Below are 16341 nucleotides of genomic sequence, written 5' to 3' on the forward strand. Positions count from 1 at the left end.
TGCCTACTATAATCACTCCCAATATAATAATCACTCTCACAATCTACTCCCCCTCTCTCTATCACTCTCCAACCCTGTCTCTCTAACCCTACATACACACAGACACACACGCGCACACACACACACACACACACACACACACACACACACACACACACACATATATATATATATATACATACACATATATAAATAGATGTCCTCAAACACCCTCACCCACATACTGTATGTCACAATCTGACACAGTTCAAACACTGATAATATGCACACACACACACACACACACACACACACACAGTTATGAGAGGTCACACTCTCTGCAGAGGAGTTAATTATGCCGGTGCGATCAATAATTCATTAGAACGTCAGTGTGTGTTGTGTGTGTGTGTGTGTGTGTGTGTGTGTGTGCGTGTGAAATAGCGTGTGTGCTTTAACACCGAACTACCTCAGTAAGCATTTTATTTCCCTGAGAACGGCAGATTAAGGGGATTGACTCCATAATGGATTAACCTCTGGTGTGTGTGTGTGCGTGTGTGTGTGTGTGTGTGTGTGCGTGTGCATGTGCTTGCATGTGTGCATGAGCCCATGTGTCTGTACATACATACACTCCGTGTCTGTAAGTCCAGAGAGTGTGTGTGCGAGTGTGTGTGTGTGTGTGTGTCTGTGTGTGTGTGTGTGTGTGAGAGTGAGTCTGTGTGTGTGTGTGTGTGTGTGTTTCAGCAGGATCAGAGAGCCTCGTATGAACTGATTAGCTGAGACCGCCCCTCTCCCTTCATCTTAACGACGGCGTCAGCAGCTTTTAGCTCGAGTCGGCTAAATGCAGAGCTGTCAATCAAGCGTGCGGGAGCCCGCCCCCAGAGAGCTCTCAGAGGGGCGAGCTGTCAATCAAATGTCACGATTGGGGAAACTCCACACACACGGTCTTGAGGAACCCTGCTGTGTCAGACACTGTGTGTGTGTGTGTGTGTGTGTGTGTGTGTGCGTGTCAGAATTATTCATGTGTATGTTTTATTTATTTTATTTAACCCTCGAGTCCCTTGAGATTAAAATCTCTTTCTTGTGTGTGTGTCTTAGTTCTTAGTGTGAGTGTCTGTGTATGTGTGTGCATGTGCGTCTCTCTCTCTCTCTGTGTCTGTCTTGTTCTTAGAGTTTGTGTGTGTGTCTGCGTATGTGTGTGCGTGTGCGTCTCTCTCTCTCTGTGTCTGTCTTAGTTTTTAGAGTTTGTGTGTGTGTGTGCGTGTGAGTTTGGTCCCACTATTGTTGTTACTATGTTGCAGTTGTGTTTATGGGGGAGAGAGGATGAAAGGACAGAAGGCTGAGTGTGTGTGTGTGTGTGTGTGTGTGTGTGTGTGTGTGTGTGTGTGTGTGTGTGTGTGTTTGAGATGAAGGTCCAAAACAGATAAAGGAAAAATGACCTTACTTACTTTACTAAGCCGGGATCCACCCACTCACTATTTATCTGTGACTCTGTGAAAACCTTTTGGGGTTTACTAAGACACACACACACACACACACACACACACACACACACACACACCAAGAACTAAGACACACACACACACACACATATACACACGCACCAAGAACTAAGACACACACACACACATATACACACACACCAATAACTAAGACACACACCAACACACACATTAGCCCATTTCTGATTCCCTTAGTTCAGTTTGGAACACACAAACGGAGACAGCCACACACACACAGACACACAAACAGAGACAGCCACACACACACACAGACACACACACACAGACACACACACACACACACACACACACACACATTTCTGATGGGGTTTGTTCAGTTTACTGCAGTGCCTGAGTCATGTGCCCTATGGTAAGTCTCTAAATGGAGGCTGATGTTTGACACAAACACAGACAGCAGGCTACCGTCACGCAGCTCATAGGCTTACGGCTACACACACACACACACACACTCACACCCCCGCACACACACAGGCACACACACACACACACACACACACACACACACACACACACTCACACCCCCGCACACACACAGGCACACACACACACACACACACACACACACACACACACAGGCACACACACACACAAGAAGAGTATTTATCTGAGATAACATGGTTTCAAAACATCAGCAGAAGTTTCAGCTAAAAGAGAGAAATAGAAGAGAGGTAGGAATGAAAAGAGAGAATGAGGGGGAGAAAAAAAGAAGGTATGACCAGCTAGACACAGTGAATACACCTCTAGAGTGTTAGTGAGTGAGAGATCGATAGAGAGAGTGAAAGAAAATAAATAGAGAAATAAATAGAGAAATAAAGAAAGAAAGAAGCAAAGAAAGAAAGAAAGAAATACAGAAAGAAAGAAAGACAAAGAAGAAATAGAGAAAGACGCTTCAAGTCCAAGTGAATCCTAAGCTCGCGAACACCAGTAACAGTGAACCTGAGTTCACCTGTGTGAGTCCTACCTGTTTGCTGTGAGAGAGAGATAGAGAAAGACCCCCCAAAAAAGAAAGAAAGAAATAGAGAGAGAAAGTAAGAAAGAAAAACAGAAAGAGACAGAAGGCTCAAGCCCAAGTGAAGCCCAAGCTTGTGAACACCAGTTACAGTGAACCTCAGTTCACCTGTGACCCAGGTGAGTCCTACCTGTCTGCTGTACTTGGTGATGGTGAGTGAGAGAGAGATAGAGAGAGAGAAAGAAGGAAAGAAAAGAAACAAAAAGAAATAGAGAGAAAGAAGCTTCAAGCCCAAGCTTGTGAGCACCAGTGAACCAGAGTTCTCCTGTGACCCAGGTGAGTCCTACTATGGAACCAGGTGAGTCCTACCTGTTTGCTGTACTTGGCGCTCTGACATCCGTAGTCTGAGCACTGGTCCGACCCCAGCGACATGGCGTCGGCGTTCCCGCTCCCCCCGCTGCTGCTCCCCCCCGAGCCCGCGCTCCCCGCGCTCCCCACGAACGTGTTGGACGGGGGCAGGTCCTGGACGGCCTGGTGCTTCTTCCCCTCTGCGGGGGGCGAGTGGGGCTGCAGGTGGACGGCGGGCAGCGGCGAGCTCGACTTGTAGTGCCTGGCCAGGTCCGGGCTCGACTGGTGCCGCCTGGGGCCGCCGCCCATCCGCGGACTCCCCGGGTCTCCGTCCACGGCGGCGCAGTAGCGCGCCGCCAGCCGTTCGCTGGCTCCGCTCGCGTCCTCGTCGTCGAAGTCGTCGTCGTCGTCGTCCCCCCTGTGGCCCCCCCCCCGCCCCCCCAGGCCGTTCACCGTGACGATGCCGCTGTAGAGGGGACGGTCTCCCGACGACCCCGCTTTCCCCACCCCGGCCGCCGCCCCGTTACGTTTGTCCCTGCGGGGCTTCCGTCCGCGGTCGCCCAAGGAGCCGCCCAAGGCTAGCGCGTGCGCCGGTTGCGGACTGAAGAAGTCCTCCTCCGGCTCCTTCTTTCCCGCTTCGTAGCCGTTCTTGCCCTGCGCGCCGCACTGGCGCGCCGTCACCACCAGGAGGATGACCAGGATGACAGCGGCGGCTCCGGCCAGGACCCCGATGGCCACGCTGAGGCGCTGTTTGCCCAGGGCGCGGTCGCTGTCGGGGTCCCCCGCGATGTCCAGGGACAGCGGGGCCGCCAGGCTGCGGGCCACCTAGTGGACGGAGGGAGAAACACAGGCGCACAAGCAATGATGAGACAACGACAAAATACAAGGGGAGGGACAGAGAGAGAGAGAGACAGAGAGACAGAGAGAGAGAGAGACAGACAGACAGAGAGACAAAGAGACAGACAGAAAGAGACAGACTTACAGACAGACAGACAGACAGAGACAGACTTACAGACAGACAGAGACAGACAGACAAAGAGACAGACAGACAGACAGATAGACAGATAGAGAGAGACAGACAGACATACGGTCAGACAGACAGACAGAGAGACAGACAGAGAGACTTACAGACACAACAATCGGTCACGGTAATGCTAATGCTAATTCTACGTCGCTAACAACACAGCCATTGACGGATCAGGGTCGCCCGCAAATCAAACACAATCTTTCTTTCTTCTTCTATCAAGACAACTGCCAATGGCCCCCGGGCCTGAGCTAGATTACTCTTCCTGCTACGACGGGTGGATTAATCATTCACTTGCTTAGTCAAATGTATTGATTGTAAGTCCCTTCGGAATAAGTCGTCTGCTAAATGCCAAAAAATATAAACGTAACGACGCTCCCCAACGCAGCCACTGTAAAACCACGGGCCGAAAGGGATATGGCTGTTTGAAATGACGGAGTGATGAAGTGACGGAGTGACGGATGGTTACCCCCGGCGACAGGGCAGGGTCACGAAGGTGCGAAGGGCAGACCAGACGTAAGAGAAGACAGGGAGACGCACGCTGGGAAGGAAAACAGCGTCTCCGTTACCGTTCCTTATCTATTATACAGACGTGTGGTAAAGGAGGAGGGCTGAGGAGAGAGAGAGAGACAGGGGCTCCGTCTCAACGGTCCACCCTGAAGTGACTGCCTCTGCTTTTCTTCCTTCCTTCCCTTGCTTCATCTCCTTGTCCTCCTTCCTCTCCTTCCTCTTTCCTCTCCTTTTCTTCCTTCACTTCCTCTTCTTCCTCTCCTTCTCTCCTTTCTCTTTCCTCTCCTTCCTCTCTTTCCTTTCCTTCATCTCCTTGTCTTCCTACTCTCCCTTCCTTCCTCTCCTACATATCCGTCTCTTCTTTCTCTCCTTCCCTACTTCCGCTCCTTCCTCTCCTTCATCTCCTTTTCTTCCTTCCCCTTCCTCTCCCTCTCCTTCCTCTTTTTCCTCTCCTTCCTCTCTTTCCTCTCCTTCCCTTCTTTCCTCTTCTTCTTCTCTCCCTCCCTCTCCTTCCCCTCTTCCCTCTCCTTCACACAGATGTGAAAGGCCAAGAGAGCTGCTAGACAAGGCGATCAATCAAATCAATTCATCAAATCAATCAAGTAATCAATCAAGCCATGATAAGACGAGCAATGGGAAATAACCCATAACAGTTTATATCCAGAGGTGGAGGATGTCAACAAACCTTTCCCCCCCCCCCCCCCCCTCCCACCCACCCCCGACACATTTCCCTCCAGGAACAATAACCTTTATCTAATCTTAACGTCGGGAATCAATAAATGCTAAATTCTTGATCAATAAAAACAATTAGATGAAGACAGATTGGGTATTTATTCTGCATCCACGTGTGTGTGTGTCTGCTACGGCTCTCGAATCGAATGGTGTAGCAGCAGGTCAAATGACTGATCTTATCGCTGTGTATTACGCAACAGCGTCGTAAGGCTATAGCCTTTACAGATAAGAATCAGGTTAGCGGAGAGAGAGGAAGTCCCTTTAGACATAATTTGGAATGCGGCCCATGGTTATATCACAGCAGGTTAGGGCGACAGCATTCAGAGAGATGTATTGGAATGCGGCCCATGGTTATCACGCAGTTAGGGCTACAGCATTCGGATCCGGTTTAGCCTTTGCACTTGCACTACTGCTGGTTGCACTACTGCTGGTTGCACTCCTGCTGGTTCCATCAATGTCGCTAAAGGACAATCCAGGCTTATTTTGATTAATCCCGCAAGATTTATCAAAATAAGCCTGGATTTTCGTGTCTCGTTAGTGACATTGATGGAATACCCCACCTGGTCAATGTGAACACTCAATTACCCTTTGCACTACTGCTGTTTACAATACTACCTTTGCACATACCATAGTTTTGCGCGTTGCTCTTTTTGATATAGCCTCTATTTATACATCTGTATACACCATACTGTACATAGCCCACCAATATAGCTCATAACTGTATACATACCTCTAAACTACCGCACTTGCCATACTGTACCTATAACCATCACTGTCATGTTTTATATCATGTTGTTATATCACTATTTGCACTTCTGGTTAGAGGCTAAACTGCCTGTACTCTGCAATGACAATGAGGTTGAATCTAATCTGATCTAATCTAACCTCAAATTAAAAGAGATGTATTGGATTGCAGCCCATCACAGGATTTCGCACGGTTAAGGGCGACGGCATTAGGAGAGACGTATTGGAATGCAGCCCATGGGTTTCGCACGGTTAAGGGCGACAGCATTAGGAGAGATGTATTGGAACGCAGCCCATGGGTTTCGCACGGTTAAGGGCTACAGCATTAGGAGACACGTATTGGAATGTAGCCCATGGGTTTCGCACGGTTATGGGCTACAGCATAAGGAGAGACGTATTGGAATGCAGCCCATGGGTTTCGCACGGTAAAGGGCTACGGCATTAGGAGAGACGTATTGGAATGCAGCCCATAGGTTTCGCATGGTTAAGGGCTACGGCATTAGGAGAGACGTATTGGAATGCAGCCCATGGGTTTCGCACGGTAAAGGGCTACGGCATTAGGAGAGACGTATTGGAATGCAGCCCATAGGTTTCGCATGGTTAAGGGCTACGGCATTAGGAGAGACGTATTGGTATGCAGCCCACGGTTAAGGCTAAGGCATTAGGAGAGACGTGTTGGAATGCAGCCCACGGTTAAGGCTAAGGCATTAGGAGAGACCTGGGGGAGGAAGTGGGTTAGGGCTAAGGCAGGAACACTGTCATTACTGGTTAGAGAACACAGAGACAATGAGCCTAGAGAGTAAGGAGGGCAGAGCCTTCCCATGTAATACTGGATAGGGTCATGCATCAGGAAATAGCTAATCAATAGATAGAGGCTATATGGAGGAATCCATTATGCACACACACACACAGACGCCCACCGCGCGCACACACACGCGCGCGCACGCACACACACGCACACATGAACACATTTCCGGTAAGCACACAGAAGCACACAGGTGCACACACACACACACACACACACACACACACACATCCGGCAAGCGCACAGAAGCACACAGGTGCACACACTCACTCACACACACTCACGCACACTCACACACACACATCCGGCAAGGACACAGAAGCACACAGGTGCACAGACACACGCGCACACACGCACACACGCACACACTGCTCCGCCTCCGTGTCTCCTCATGGTTCCAAGTGAAACAGCTCATTTTAAACTCTGCACACACAGTCCCTGGCTCCCCCGAGCACCTTCTATTAAGAGACACGCCGTCAAGGCCGAGAATTTCAATCACACACTCACTGTTCTCTCCTGACTGACTGGTGCTGTAAGCCCCTCCATGTCATAGAGGGGAGGCAGGGGAAGAGAGAGAGAGGGGGGGAGAGAGAGGGGAGGGAGGGAGAGAGGAGAGAGAGAAGAGACTGACTGGTGCTGTAAGCCCCTCAGTGTCATAGAGGGGAGGCAGGGGAGGGAGGAGAAGAGAGAGGGGGGGGGAGAGAGAGGGGAGGGGAGAGGGAGGGAGGAGAGGAGAGAGAGAGGGGGGGGAGAGAGAGGAGGGGAGAGACTGACTGGTGCTGTAAGCCCCTCAGTGTCATAGAGGGGAGGCAGGGGAGGGAGTAGAAGAGAGAGGGGGGGGATAGAGGGGAGGGGAGAGAGAGGGGAAGGGAGCGGGAGAGAGGGAGAGGGGGGAGAGGCAGGGAAGAAGAAAGAGGGGGGGAGAGAAGAGAGAGATAAAGAGGAGAGAGAGAGAGGGGGGGAGAGAGAGAGAAAGAGGGGGGGAGGGAGAGGGGGGGAGAGAGAGAGAAATATTTGGGGGGAGAGGGGGGAGAAGAGAGAGAAGAGAGTGAGAGAGAGAGAGAGAGAGTGAGTGAGACAGAGAGAGAGAGGGGGAGAGTGAGTGACAGAGACAGAGAAAGAGCGAGCGAGAGAGAGAGAGAGAGAAGGGCAGGACGAAAAGACACAAGCGCGACACTTTCGTTTCAGAGTCAGAATTTGAAACCTCCGCGTCTCTCAGGAGATCTCCAGCGTGTCACACCCTCACTAAATAATGACTCAGTGTTCTACAGTATTAATAACACTTATGAGAGGGGGGGATCACTTCACGCTGGCAGAGTGTGGATACGGGACTCTCCTCTAACCCAACACACATTATACGGCCGATGCATTATTCACTGCCGATGATTCACCCATCACCCATCAGCACATCACTCCACACACACACACACGCACACACAGACACACACAGACAGACACACACAGACAGACACACACAGACAGACACACACACAGACACAGACACACACACAGACAGACACACACACAGACAGACACACACACACACACACACACACACAGACAGACACACACACACACACACACACACACAGACACACACAGACAGACACACACACAGACAGACACACACACACAGACAGACACACACACGCACACACACACACACACACGCACACACCAGTGCAGAGACAGGGCTGTGTTATGTTCCATTGTTTGAACTGCATTCTTCTATTGCCTTTATTCCGTTTCCCCATTGTTGAAACATTCCGCTTTCTATCCTGTCAAACAATGGCTCTATCGCATTGTGAGGTCGTCGCTTGTGTTCCGCTGGTTGTTGGTTCTTAAGGGCTGCGTTCGTAAATCCGCTCTCTGAGAGCGCCGGAGGGCGGAGCGCCCACGTCATAAAGGGACCAAGTCATTTGTATTGGACAATAAAAAGAGGCCAATTCCAAGAGTGCAGATCAGATTTCCAGGGCGAGTTTACGAATGCAGCCATCTGTTCTGAATCGTTCCGCGTGGTCGTGGTCTCGGGTCCATCTCAGCCCAGTCTATCGCCCGTCCCCTATTGTCCTGGTGCCGCCCGCGCTGGGCGGCCCGATTCTTATTCTACTGGGCCTCTCTCTCTCTCTCTCTCTACTGGCACTCGGTGCATCTCTGCCAGGGATGTGTGTGTGAGAGAGTGAGTGTGTGTGTGTGTGTGTGTGTGTGTGTGTGTGTGTGTGTGTTGTGTGTGCGTTTGTGTGTGTCTTAGCGCATTTCGGCTGAGGATGTGTATGTGTGTGACTGTGTGCGTGTGCACGTGTGTGCGCGTGTCTCAGCGCATTTCAGCTGAAGGGTGTGTGTGTGTGTGTGTGTGTGTGTGCCCATGTGTGTGTGTGTGTGTGCCCACGTGTATCTATGTGCGCGCGCGTGTGTCTCAGTGCATTTCGGCTGAAGGGGTGTGTGTGTGCCCACGTGTATGTGTGTGTGTGTGCGTGTATGTGTGTGTGTGTGTGTGTGTGTGCGTGTGCGTGTGCCTCCTTCAGTGCTCAGCAGCGGAGCACGCCACACCACTCTGCTATAGTGCAGAGCACTGCTGCTGCTATCACATCCCCCCTCCTCTCCCCTCCACCCCCCCCCCCCCCCCCCCCCTCCCTCCAGGGAATCTTCCAGTCGGCTGCACTGAACTTTGTTCTGGTTAAGATTTACATGAGGTCTCTCTTACTCTCCGTGCCGCGGCTCTATGGCTACTGACATAGATACCAGGGGAGGCAGACGACGCAGGCAGACTAAGTCGCCTAAGATCCAGGCCCATTGTGATGCGCATAGGACCATTGTGATGCGCAGCAGGACAGAATGAAGACGCATTGTGATGCGACACGTTCGAGACAACACGTTCCTTTATTCATCGCGTCTGTCCCCCCCGTGCATTACAATGAGCGTCCTCGTCCTCCCCGTCCTCCGATTTCTCTACCTGCACCAGCCTCACCTACGGAGAGATACCAATGTCCAAGGCTTCTTCCTGACCATGGAATCTAGCCGGCCGGGGAAAACTCCAGGCCCCCCCCCCCCCCCCTCTTGAGGTTAAAGCCAATACCGACTCTATTCACTGCGGTTTGAATGACGTCGCCTTGAACTAAAGGGGTCTGGGGGTTTTCCCTCTAGTTGATGTGATGAGGAGAAGAAAAAAAACAGCGTCTTTTTAACTTTTTGACGCATGGCCTTCTAGCTTAATTAAAAACATCCTGCACCTCCCTCCCATCATTTAAAAAAAAAAAGAGCAAAACATTCGAGTAATTTTCTTCTTCTGCGAGGCTGTTTCCATTTAGTTCTTAATCTCCGCTGGCAGCCCTCCACACCGTCCGTTCGGCTGTTCTACTTCGTTATAAGATGGAGCTGTACAGGCCGGACAGATCCCACTCCATTAAGCTGTTCCATTACGGAACAGCTTTAGAACAGAGGGAAGAGCTTTAGAAGGTAACAGCTTTAGAAGGTAACAGCTTTAGAAGGTAACAGCTTTAGAAGGTAACAGCTTTAGAACGTAGCAGCTTTAGAAGGTAACAGCTTTAGAACATAACAGCTTTAGAAGGTAACAGCTTTAGAAGGTAACCGCTTTAGAAGGTAACATCTTTAGAACATAACAGCTTTAGAAGGTAACAGCTTTAGAAGGTAACAGCTTTAGAAGGTAACAGCTTTAGAAGGTAACATCTTTAGAACGTAACAGCTTTAGAAGGTAACAGCTTTAGAAGGTAACAGCTTTAGAAGGTAACAGCTTTAGAAGGTAACAGCTTTAGAACATAACAGCTTTAGAAGGTAACAGCTTTAGAATATAACAGCTTTAGAAGGTAACAGCTTTAGAACATAACAGCTTTAGAACATAACAGCTTTAGAACATAACAGCTTTAGAACATAACAGCTTTAGAAGGTAACAGCTTTAGAAGGTAACAGCTTTAGAACATAACAGCTTTAGAACATAACAGCTTTAGAAGGTAACAGCTTTAGAAGGTAACAGCTTTAGAACAGAGGGGAAGAGCTTTAGAACGGAACAGTTTTAGAACGGAACAGCTTTAGAACAGAGGGAAGGGCTTTAGAACAGAACAGCTTTAGAACAGAGGGAAGAGCTTTAGAACAGAGGGAAGATCTCCCTGAGGTGTGTCCCAATCGAACTCAAACTGGCCGTATTCTAATATCTGATATCCAGACGATGCGGTGTACAAGCCTGAACTGGTCGAGAAGAGAAGAGTTAACACAATGTTCTTCCAGGGCATGACTCACCCGTCTGGGGGAGGGGTGGGGGTGGGGTTAGGGGGGTGAGTGTGGTGTTGTGGTCCACCACTTGCCATTCCGCTGCTGTGACGCGTTGCCGTCCTACCCTTCCTTCTACTCTTCCCTTCCCTTCCCTTCCCTTCTGTGGAACGCTCCAGTTGGACTGTCGTCGATGATTCAGGGAGTGATTCTCTCTGTTCTAAAGCTGGTCCTTTCTAAGCTGTTTAGAACGGAACTGTTTTTTCGGTTTGGTTCTCTGACCTCTGGCCAATTAATAGTCAAACCTTCACATCACGAATCGTCCCATTTTAAACAATCCCAAACTGAAGCCAAAACCCGCCCACCTCTCTCTCTCTCTCTCTCTCTCTCTTACCTCCACCATCATCCCTCACTTCCCCTCTCCACAACCCCTCACCCCTCCCATTCACCTGTGCCTCCATCACCGCGCCGGTGACCAACTCCCATTTACATTTACATTTTTGGCATTTAGCAGACGCCTTATTCCAAAGCGACTTACAATCAATACATTTGAATACTAAGCATGTGAATCAGCAGTCCACCATTGGTTGCAGGAAGAGTACTCTAGCTCGGGCCGGGGCCACTGATAGAAGGAAAAACCTTCTCCCTATTATCGCCTTGTCCTAAAACTTCCCCCCAATCCCTCTCACCTGTGCCTCCACCAGCGTAGCTTTGACCAAATACCCCATCTCCCCACCCCCAACCCCTTTCCCTCTCCCCAACCCCTCCCCCATCTCACCTGTGCCTCCATCACTATGCCGTTGACCAAATACCTCCATCACCCCACCCCCAACCATCATCCCCCTCCCCCAACCATCATCCCCCTCCCCATCCCACAACCCCTCCCACCCCCCCCCCCCCCCCATCCCACAACCCCTCCATCCCCCCCAATCCCTCCATCTCTCCCCTCTGTCTCACCTGTGCCTCCACCAGCGTGGCGTTGACCAGGCTCTCGTTGATGAAGACGTGCACCAGGGCGGTGGCGCAGAGCGACGGCACGCCGCTGTCGTTCACCCGGACCACCAGCCGGTGCAGTCCCCTATGCCGGCGCTCCAGCGGCTCGGCCAGGGTGATGACGCCGCTCGCCAGCCCGATCTCGAACAGCCTGAACGGGTTCCCGCCCCACCAGGGCGTAGCGGAGCTCGGCGTTGGGGCCCGTGTCAGAGTCGGACGCCACCACGGTCCGGACGATGGTCCGCAGCGCTGCTGGCCGGCGGCAGGAGGGTGAAGGAGTCGTTGTTCGGGGCCGTGACAGCGGGCGCGTTGTCGTTCTCGTCCGTGACGAAGAGGGAGATGGTGGCGGTGGCCGACCGCCGGGGGTCCCCGTCGTCCACGGCGCGCACGCGGAACGTGTAGGCGGCGCGCTTCTCGCGGTCGAAGGACGCCGAGGAGAAGATCGTCCCTGTGTTGTTCTCGATGGAGAACATGTCGACTCTTCTGTCTCCCCCGGCCTCTCCCCCCGGCCCCCTCCTCCCCCCTCCTCTTCGTCGCCGCAGCCGACACAGTCCATCGACATCTCCACGAACAGGCTCAGTTCGGCGTTCTCCCCCTCGTCGGCGTCCGTGACCGTAACCATGCCGACGGGGGCTGTTGGCCAGCAGGTTCTCCTTGACCGTAGAAGGTGAACAGCTCCTGGACGAACTTGGGGGAGTTGTCGTTGCGGTCCGTCACCTGGACGACGACGGTCGCGGACCCTTGCAGGGAGGGGGCGCCCTTGTCCTTGGCTATCACCCGGAACTCGTACCTCTCCCTCACCTCCCGGTCCAGCTGGGCCGTGGCCCGGATGTCCCCGTTGTCCGCGTCGATGTAGAACGCGCCGTTCACCGCCGGGTCCAGGGAGTAGGGCGATCTCGGCGTTCTTGCCGCTGTCCAGGTCCGTGGCGACCACCGTCACCACCCTCTCGCCGGCCTGGTTGTTCTCGGCGAAGTGGACCTCCACCACGTTCTGGGCGAACGTCGGCGCGTGGTCATTGATGTCCACCACACGGACCATCAGGGAACTGTTGCTGGACAGGCTGGGGCTGCCGGAGTCCACCGCCCACGATGGTGACGCTGTACTCCTTGGTTACCTCGTAGTCGAGCAGCGCGGACGTGTGGAGGAAGTACTTTCTTCCTGTTCCTGAAGAGACAGTCAAAAATGTTGTCTTTGTAACTAAGGATTTTTTTCGCCGATATCTTAGCAACCAGATTCACGTGGAGTGTATTGTTTGTTCAAAGAGTTCAAAGGGAGAGACTAAAGGGACCTTTGTGAGGAAGGGTTAACTCTCATGCTAACCCAACCCCCATTGATAGAACCTAAAAGTCTTGTAACCCTGACGCCAATGGTAACATTCATCATAACCGAATGCTAACATGTGTTGGTAACAGTAGCTGGTGAATGCGGGAACAAGTCGGCAACAAATCTAAATATTCTGCCTTTTATTCAGAAAAAAAATCTATAATTGTCAACGCTGTTGAAAATCAATAACACACTCGCTAGTCAAGCCAAAAAATTGCAATGCACAATGCAATAGATTTGGCGATATTTTTTAGCTTGACTAGCGAGTGTGTCATTGATTTTCAACAACATTGACATTTATTTACATTTTTCAGAATAAAGGTCCAAATATTTGGTCGGTTGCCGGCTTGTTCCTGCTTTCACCAGCTGCTGTCACATTGTATGTTGCTGCGATAATATTAGATCCTTTATGCCAAGGAATTACAAATGTATAAAAGTTTTTAACTTTATTATTGGGTAGTCTTTATCATTAAACTAAACAAAACAGGCCTCAAAAAAGCGTGGCTCTGTTATCAAGCAGTTACGAACCCATTAGCTATATTATTAACAAAAACAAAAGTGCCAATAACATGAGAACATGTTATTACTAGTGTAATTACTATATTATTATACAGCGATAAGAGGAGCTTCGTCATACCTGTCGAAGGCTTCGTCAGCAGCGGGCAGTGGCGACAGAACCGTCTCTCCCGCCGGTTTCAACGTGAACGGCACATCTCCGACCACCGTGCACGTCACCGCCCCGTTCTCCCCCTGGTCCCGGTCCGACACCTGGACCAAGGCCACCGGGGTGTCCACCAGGACGTTCTCCGGCACCAGAGCCACTCCGTCGCGGACCGGGATCCGCCCGATCTTGCGGATCTCCACCACGGGGACGTTGTCGTTCTCGTCCCGGACCGACAGGACCACGGTGGTCCGGTCGGTGCGGGGCGGTTGGCCCCGGTCACGGGCCGTCACCGTGAACCTCAGCTGGGCCACCTCCTCGCGGTCGATCCTGTGGAGGACGCTCAGCCAGCCGGACGTCTCGTCCAGACGCAGCAGCCTCCTCACGGACTCCGTGGCCGCGCCGAAGACGTACTCCACCTGGCCGTTGACGCCCACGTCGCGGTCCGACGCCCGCACCTGGAGGACGGGCGTCCCCGGCGGGGCGTTCTCGGCCATCTCGGCCTCGTACACGGCCCTCTCGAAGCGCGGGCTGTTGTCGTTGACGTCGGTGATGGCCACGCGGAGGAGGGCCTGCGAGGAGCGTGGGGGAGTCCCTCCGTCTCGGACCCGCAGGACGAGCTCGTACGAGTCCCGCTGCTCGCGGTCCAGCGGGCCCTTGACGATCAGCTGCGGTTGTTTCTCGCCGTCCGGCGTGTCGGCGACTTGGAGCTCGAACACGCTGCTCCTCACTCCTCCTCCTCCTCCTGCTCCTGCTCCTGCTCCGTTATCCCCCACTCCCCTCCTCCGATCGCCCCCTCCTCCTCCTGCTCCTCCTCCATCCGCCCTTCCCATGGGCCCTCCTCCTCCTCCAGCGGTCCGCCGTGCTGCCCCAGATGCCGACGAGGACCCCCCCACTCCGCCATCTTGGATCAGGTCGTAGCGGTCGATCCCGTTCCTCCCGAAGTCGCGGTCGGTCGCCGTGGGCAGCAGGTAGAGCGTCCCGATGGGCCTGTTCTCCTCCACGGAGAGCGTGAGCACGGGCGAGGGGAACGACGGGGTGTTGTCGTTGATGTCCGTCACCACCACCCGGCCCTCGAAGAGGTCCACCCAGCTCTGCAGCGGGCCGATCACGGACACCTCGAAGTCCAGGAAGCACTCGTTCTCGTCGAAGATCATCTGGCACTGGGGGAGCTTCTCGCGGTCGATGCGCCGCGGGCCCGTGGTGAGCTCGCCCGTGACGTTGTCGATCCGGAAGTACTCCGAGCCGCTCTCCAGGGCGAAGGTCACGTCTCCCGACCCCGTGCCGGCAGTGAGGCCCAGGGCGGAGGCCACGTTGCCTATCTTGGCCTCGGCGGGGCCCTCCTCGGCCACACGGTAGCGGAGAGCCGAGTCGACGGCCGCGGGGAGGAGCTGAGTCAGCATCAGCAGTGGCAGGACCACGAGGCTGAGCAGAGGAGCCTCAGCCGCGGAGGAGGAGTGCACTGCACCAACCCTCCTCATGGTCTCTCTCTCTCTCTCGCTCTCGCTCTCGCTCTCGCTCTATATCTATCTCTGTCCCACTCAGTCGTTGTGTTGTCCCCCACTTTGTGTCTCCTCCTGTGTCTCGCTGTTGTCCCTCTAGTCGTCTCTCTCCTCACCTCACTCTCCCTCGTACTCTTTGTATGTGTGTTCCACTGTGTGCTTCTTCTGTCCCTCTCTTTGCCTTCCCTCCCTCCCTCCCTCCTTCCTTCTCCGCTCTCTTTCTTTCCCTCCCTCTCGCTTCTCTGCAGTTTCCTATGCCCGGGGTCCGGGGGAGAGCTTCACAGCGCTCTCTGCTCAGACTGCAGTTCAGTTCAGCTGAAGAGATTGTTTTTTTTCTCTCTCTCTCTCTCTCTCTCCCTCCCTCTCCTTTGTAGTCTTTTATTGCTTGTATAATGACTCAAGTCTCTCCGGGTTGTTCAGAGTACAAAGATATCATAAGATCCACCCAGCAAAAAAAAAAACACACAAAAAAAACTACTTCATCCGCTGTAAATTAATCCACTTGACTCTCTTTCTCTCTCTCTCTGCCTCTCTCTTTACCGAGAGATATCACCTTCTCTCCCGGGGACTATTACCGGTTTATTACGCCGTTAGTTCATTTCACTTCATTCCGATTGCGTTTGGGGTAGCGGGGGTTTTACAGATAGAAACTGCAATGCAGCACTACACAAAAGAGAACTGGCCAGGGCTCCGGACGGATTCCGGACGCCAGAGAGGATCTGTTAGAAATGAAGTTCCACAATTACATCCACAAAAGCGGAATTTAAAAAATCGGTTGTTTTGAAACCCCCCCAAAACCTCCTCCGAAGTGTTTTGGGTCAATCACTGCCGGACGAAGCCCCCCTTACCTTCGGTCAGACCCTGTAAGCTGGAAGCTGCGTTCGGGCTTTTTCCCCGCAGTGAAGCAACGTGCCAAACGGTCGGATTCCTTCACGCAACTTGATGAGATGAGAGACGCTTTTCAGAGAGCGACTTATCCCGGGGCAATATAATATATAATATAATAATCTGGGACGGTTCATAACT

General features: G+C 52.5%; 1 protein-coding gene across 1 annotated transcript in view; it reads right to left on the reverse strand.

The window, feature by feature from the left end:
* The window catches only part of pcdh7a (protocadherin 7a), a gene marked incomplete at both ends in the record, with an annotated part of 44270 nt that extends 28976 nt beyond the window's left edge, over positions 1-15294 (reverse strand). Inside the window, 11 exon segments of the mRNA XM_080534836.1 lie at positions 2796-3621; positions 11793-11996; positions 11998-12072; positions 12074-12336; positions 12339-12459; positions 12461-12487; positions 12489-12716; positions 12718-12912; positions 12914-12982; positions 12984-12993; positions 13790-15294. Coding sequence (XP_080390962.1) covers positions 2796-3621; positions 11793-11996; positions 11998-12072; positions 12074-12336; positions 12339-12459; positions 12461-12487; positions 12489-12716; positions 12718-12912; positions 12914-12982; positions 12984-12993; positions 13790-15294 — 3523 coding nt within the window.
* Positions 15295-16341: the final 1047 nt, after the last annotated feature.

This window comes from Nansenia antarctica, assembly GCF_963989245.1.
Source record: "Nansenia antarctica genome assembly, chromosome: 6".
NCBI classification, from domain to species: domain Eukaryota; kingdom Metazoa; phylum Chordata; class Actinopteri; order Argentiniformes; family Microstomatidae; genus Nansenia; species Nansenia antarctica.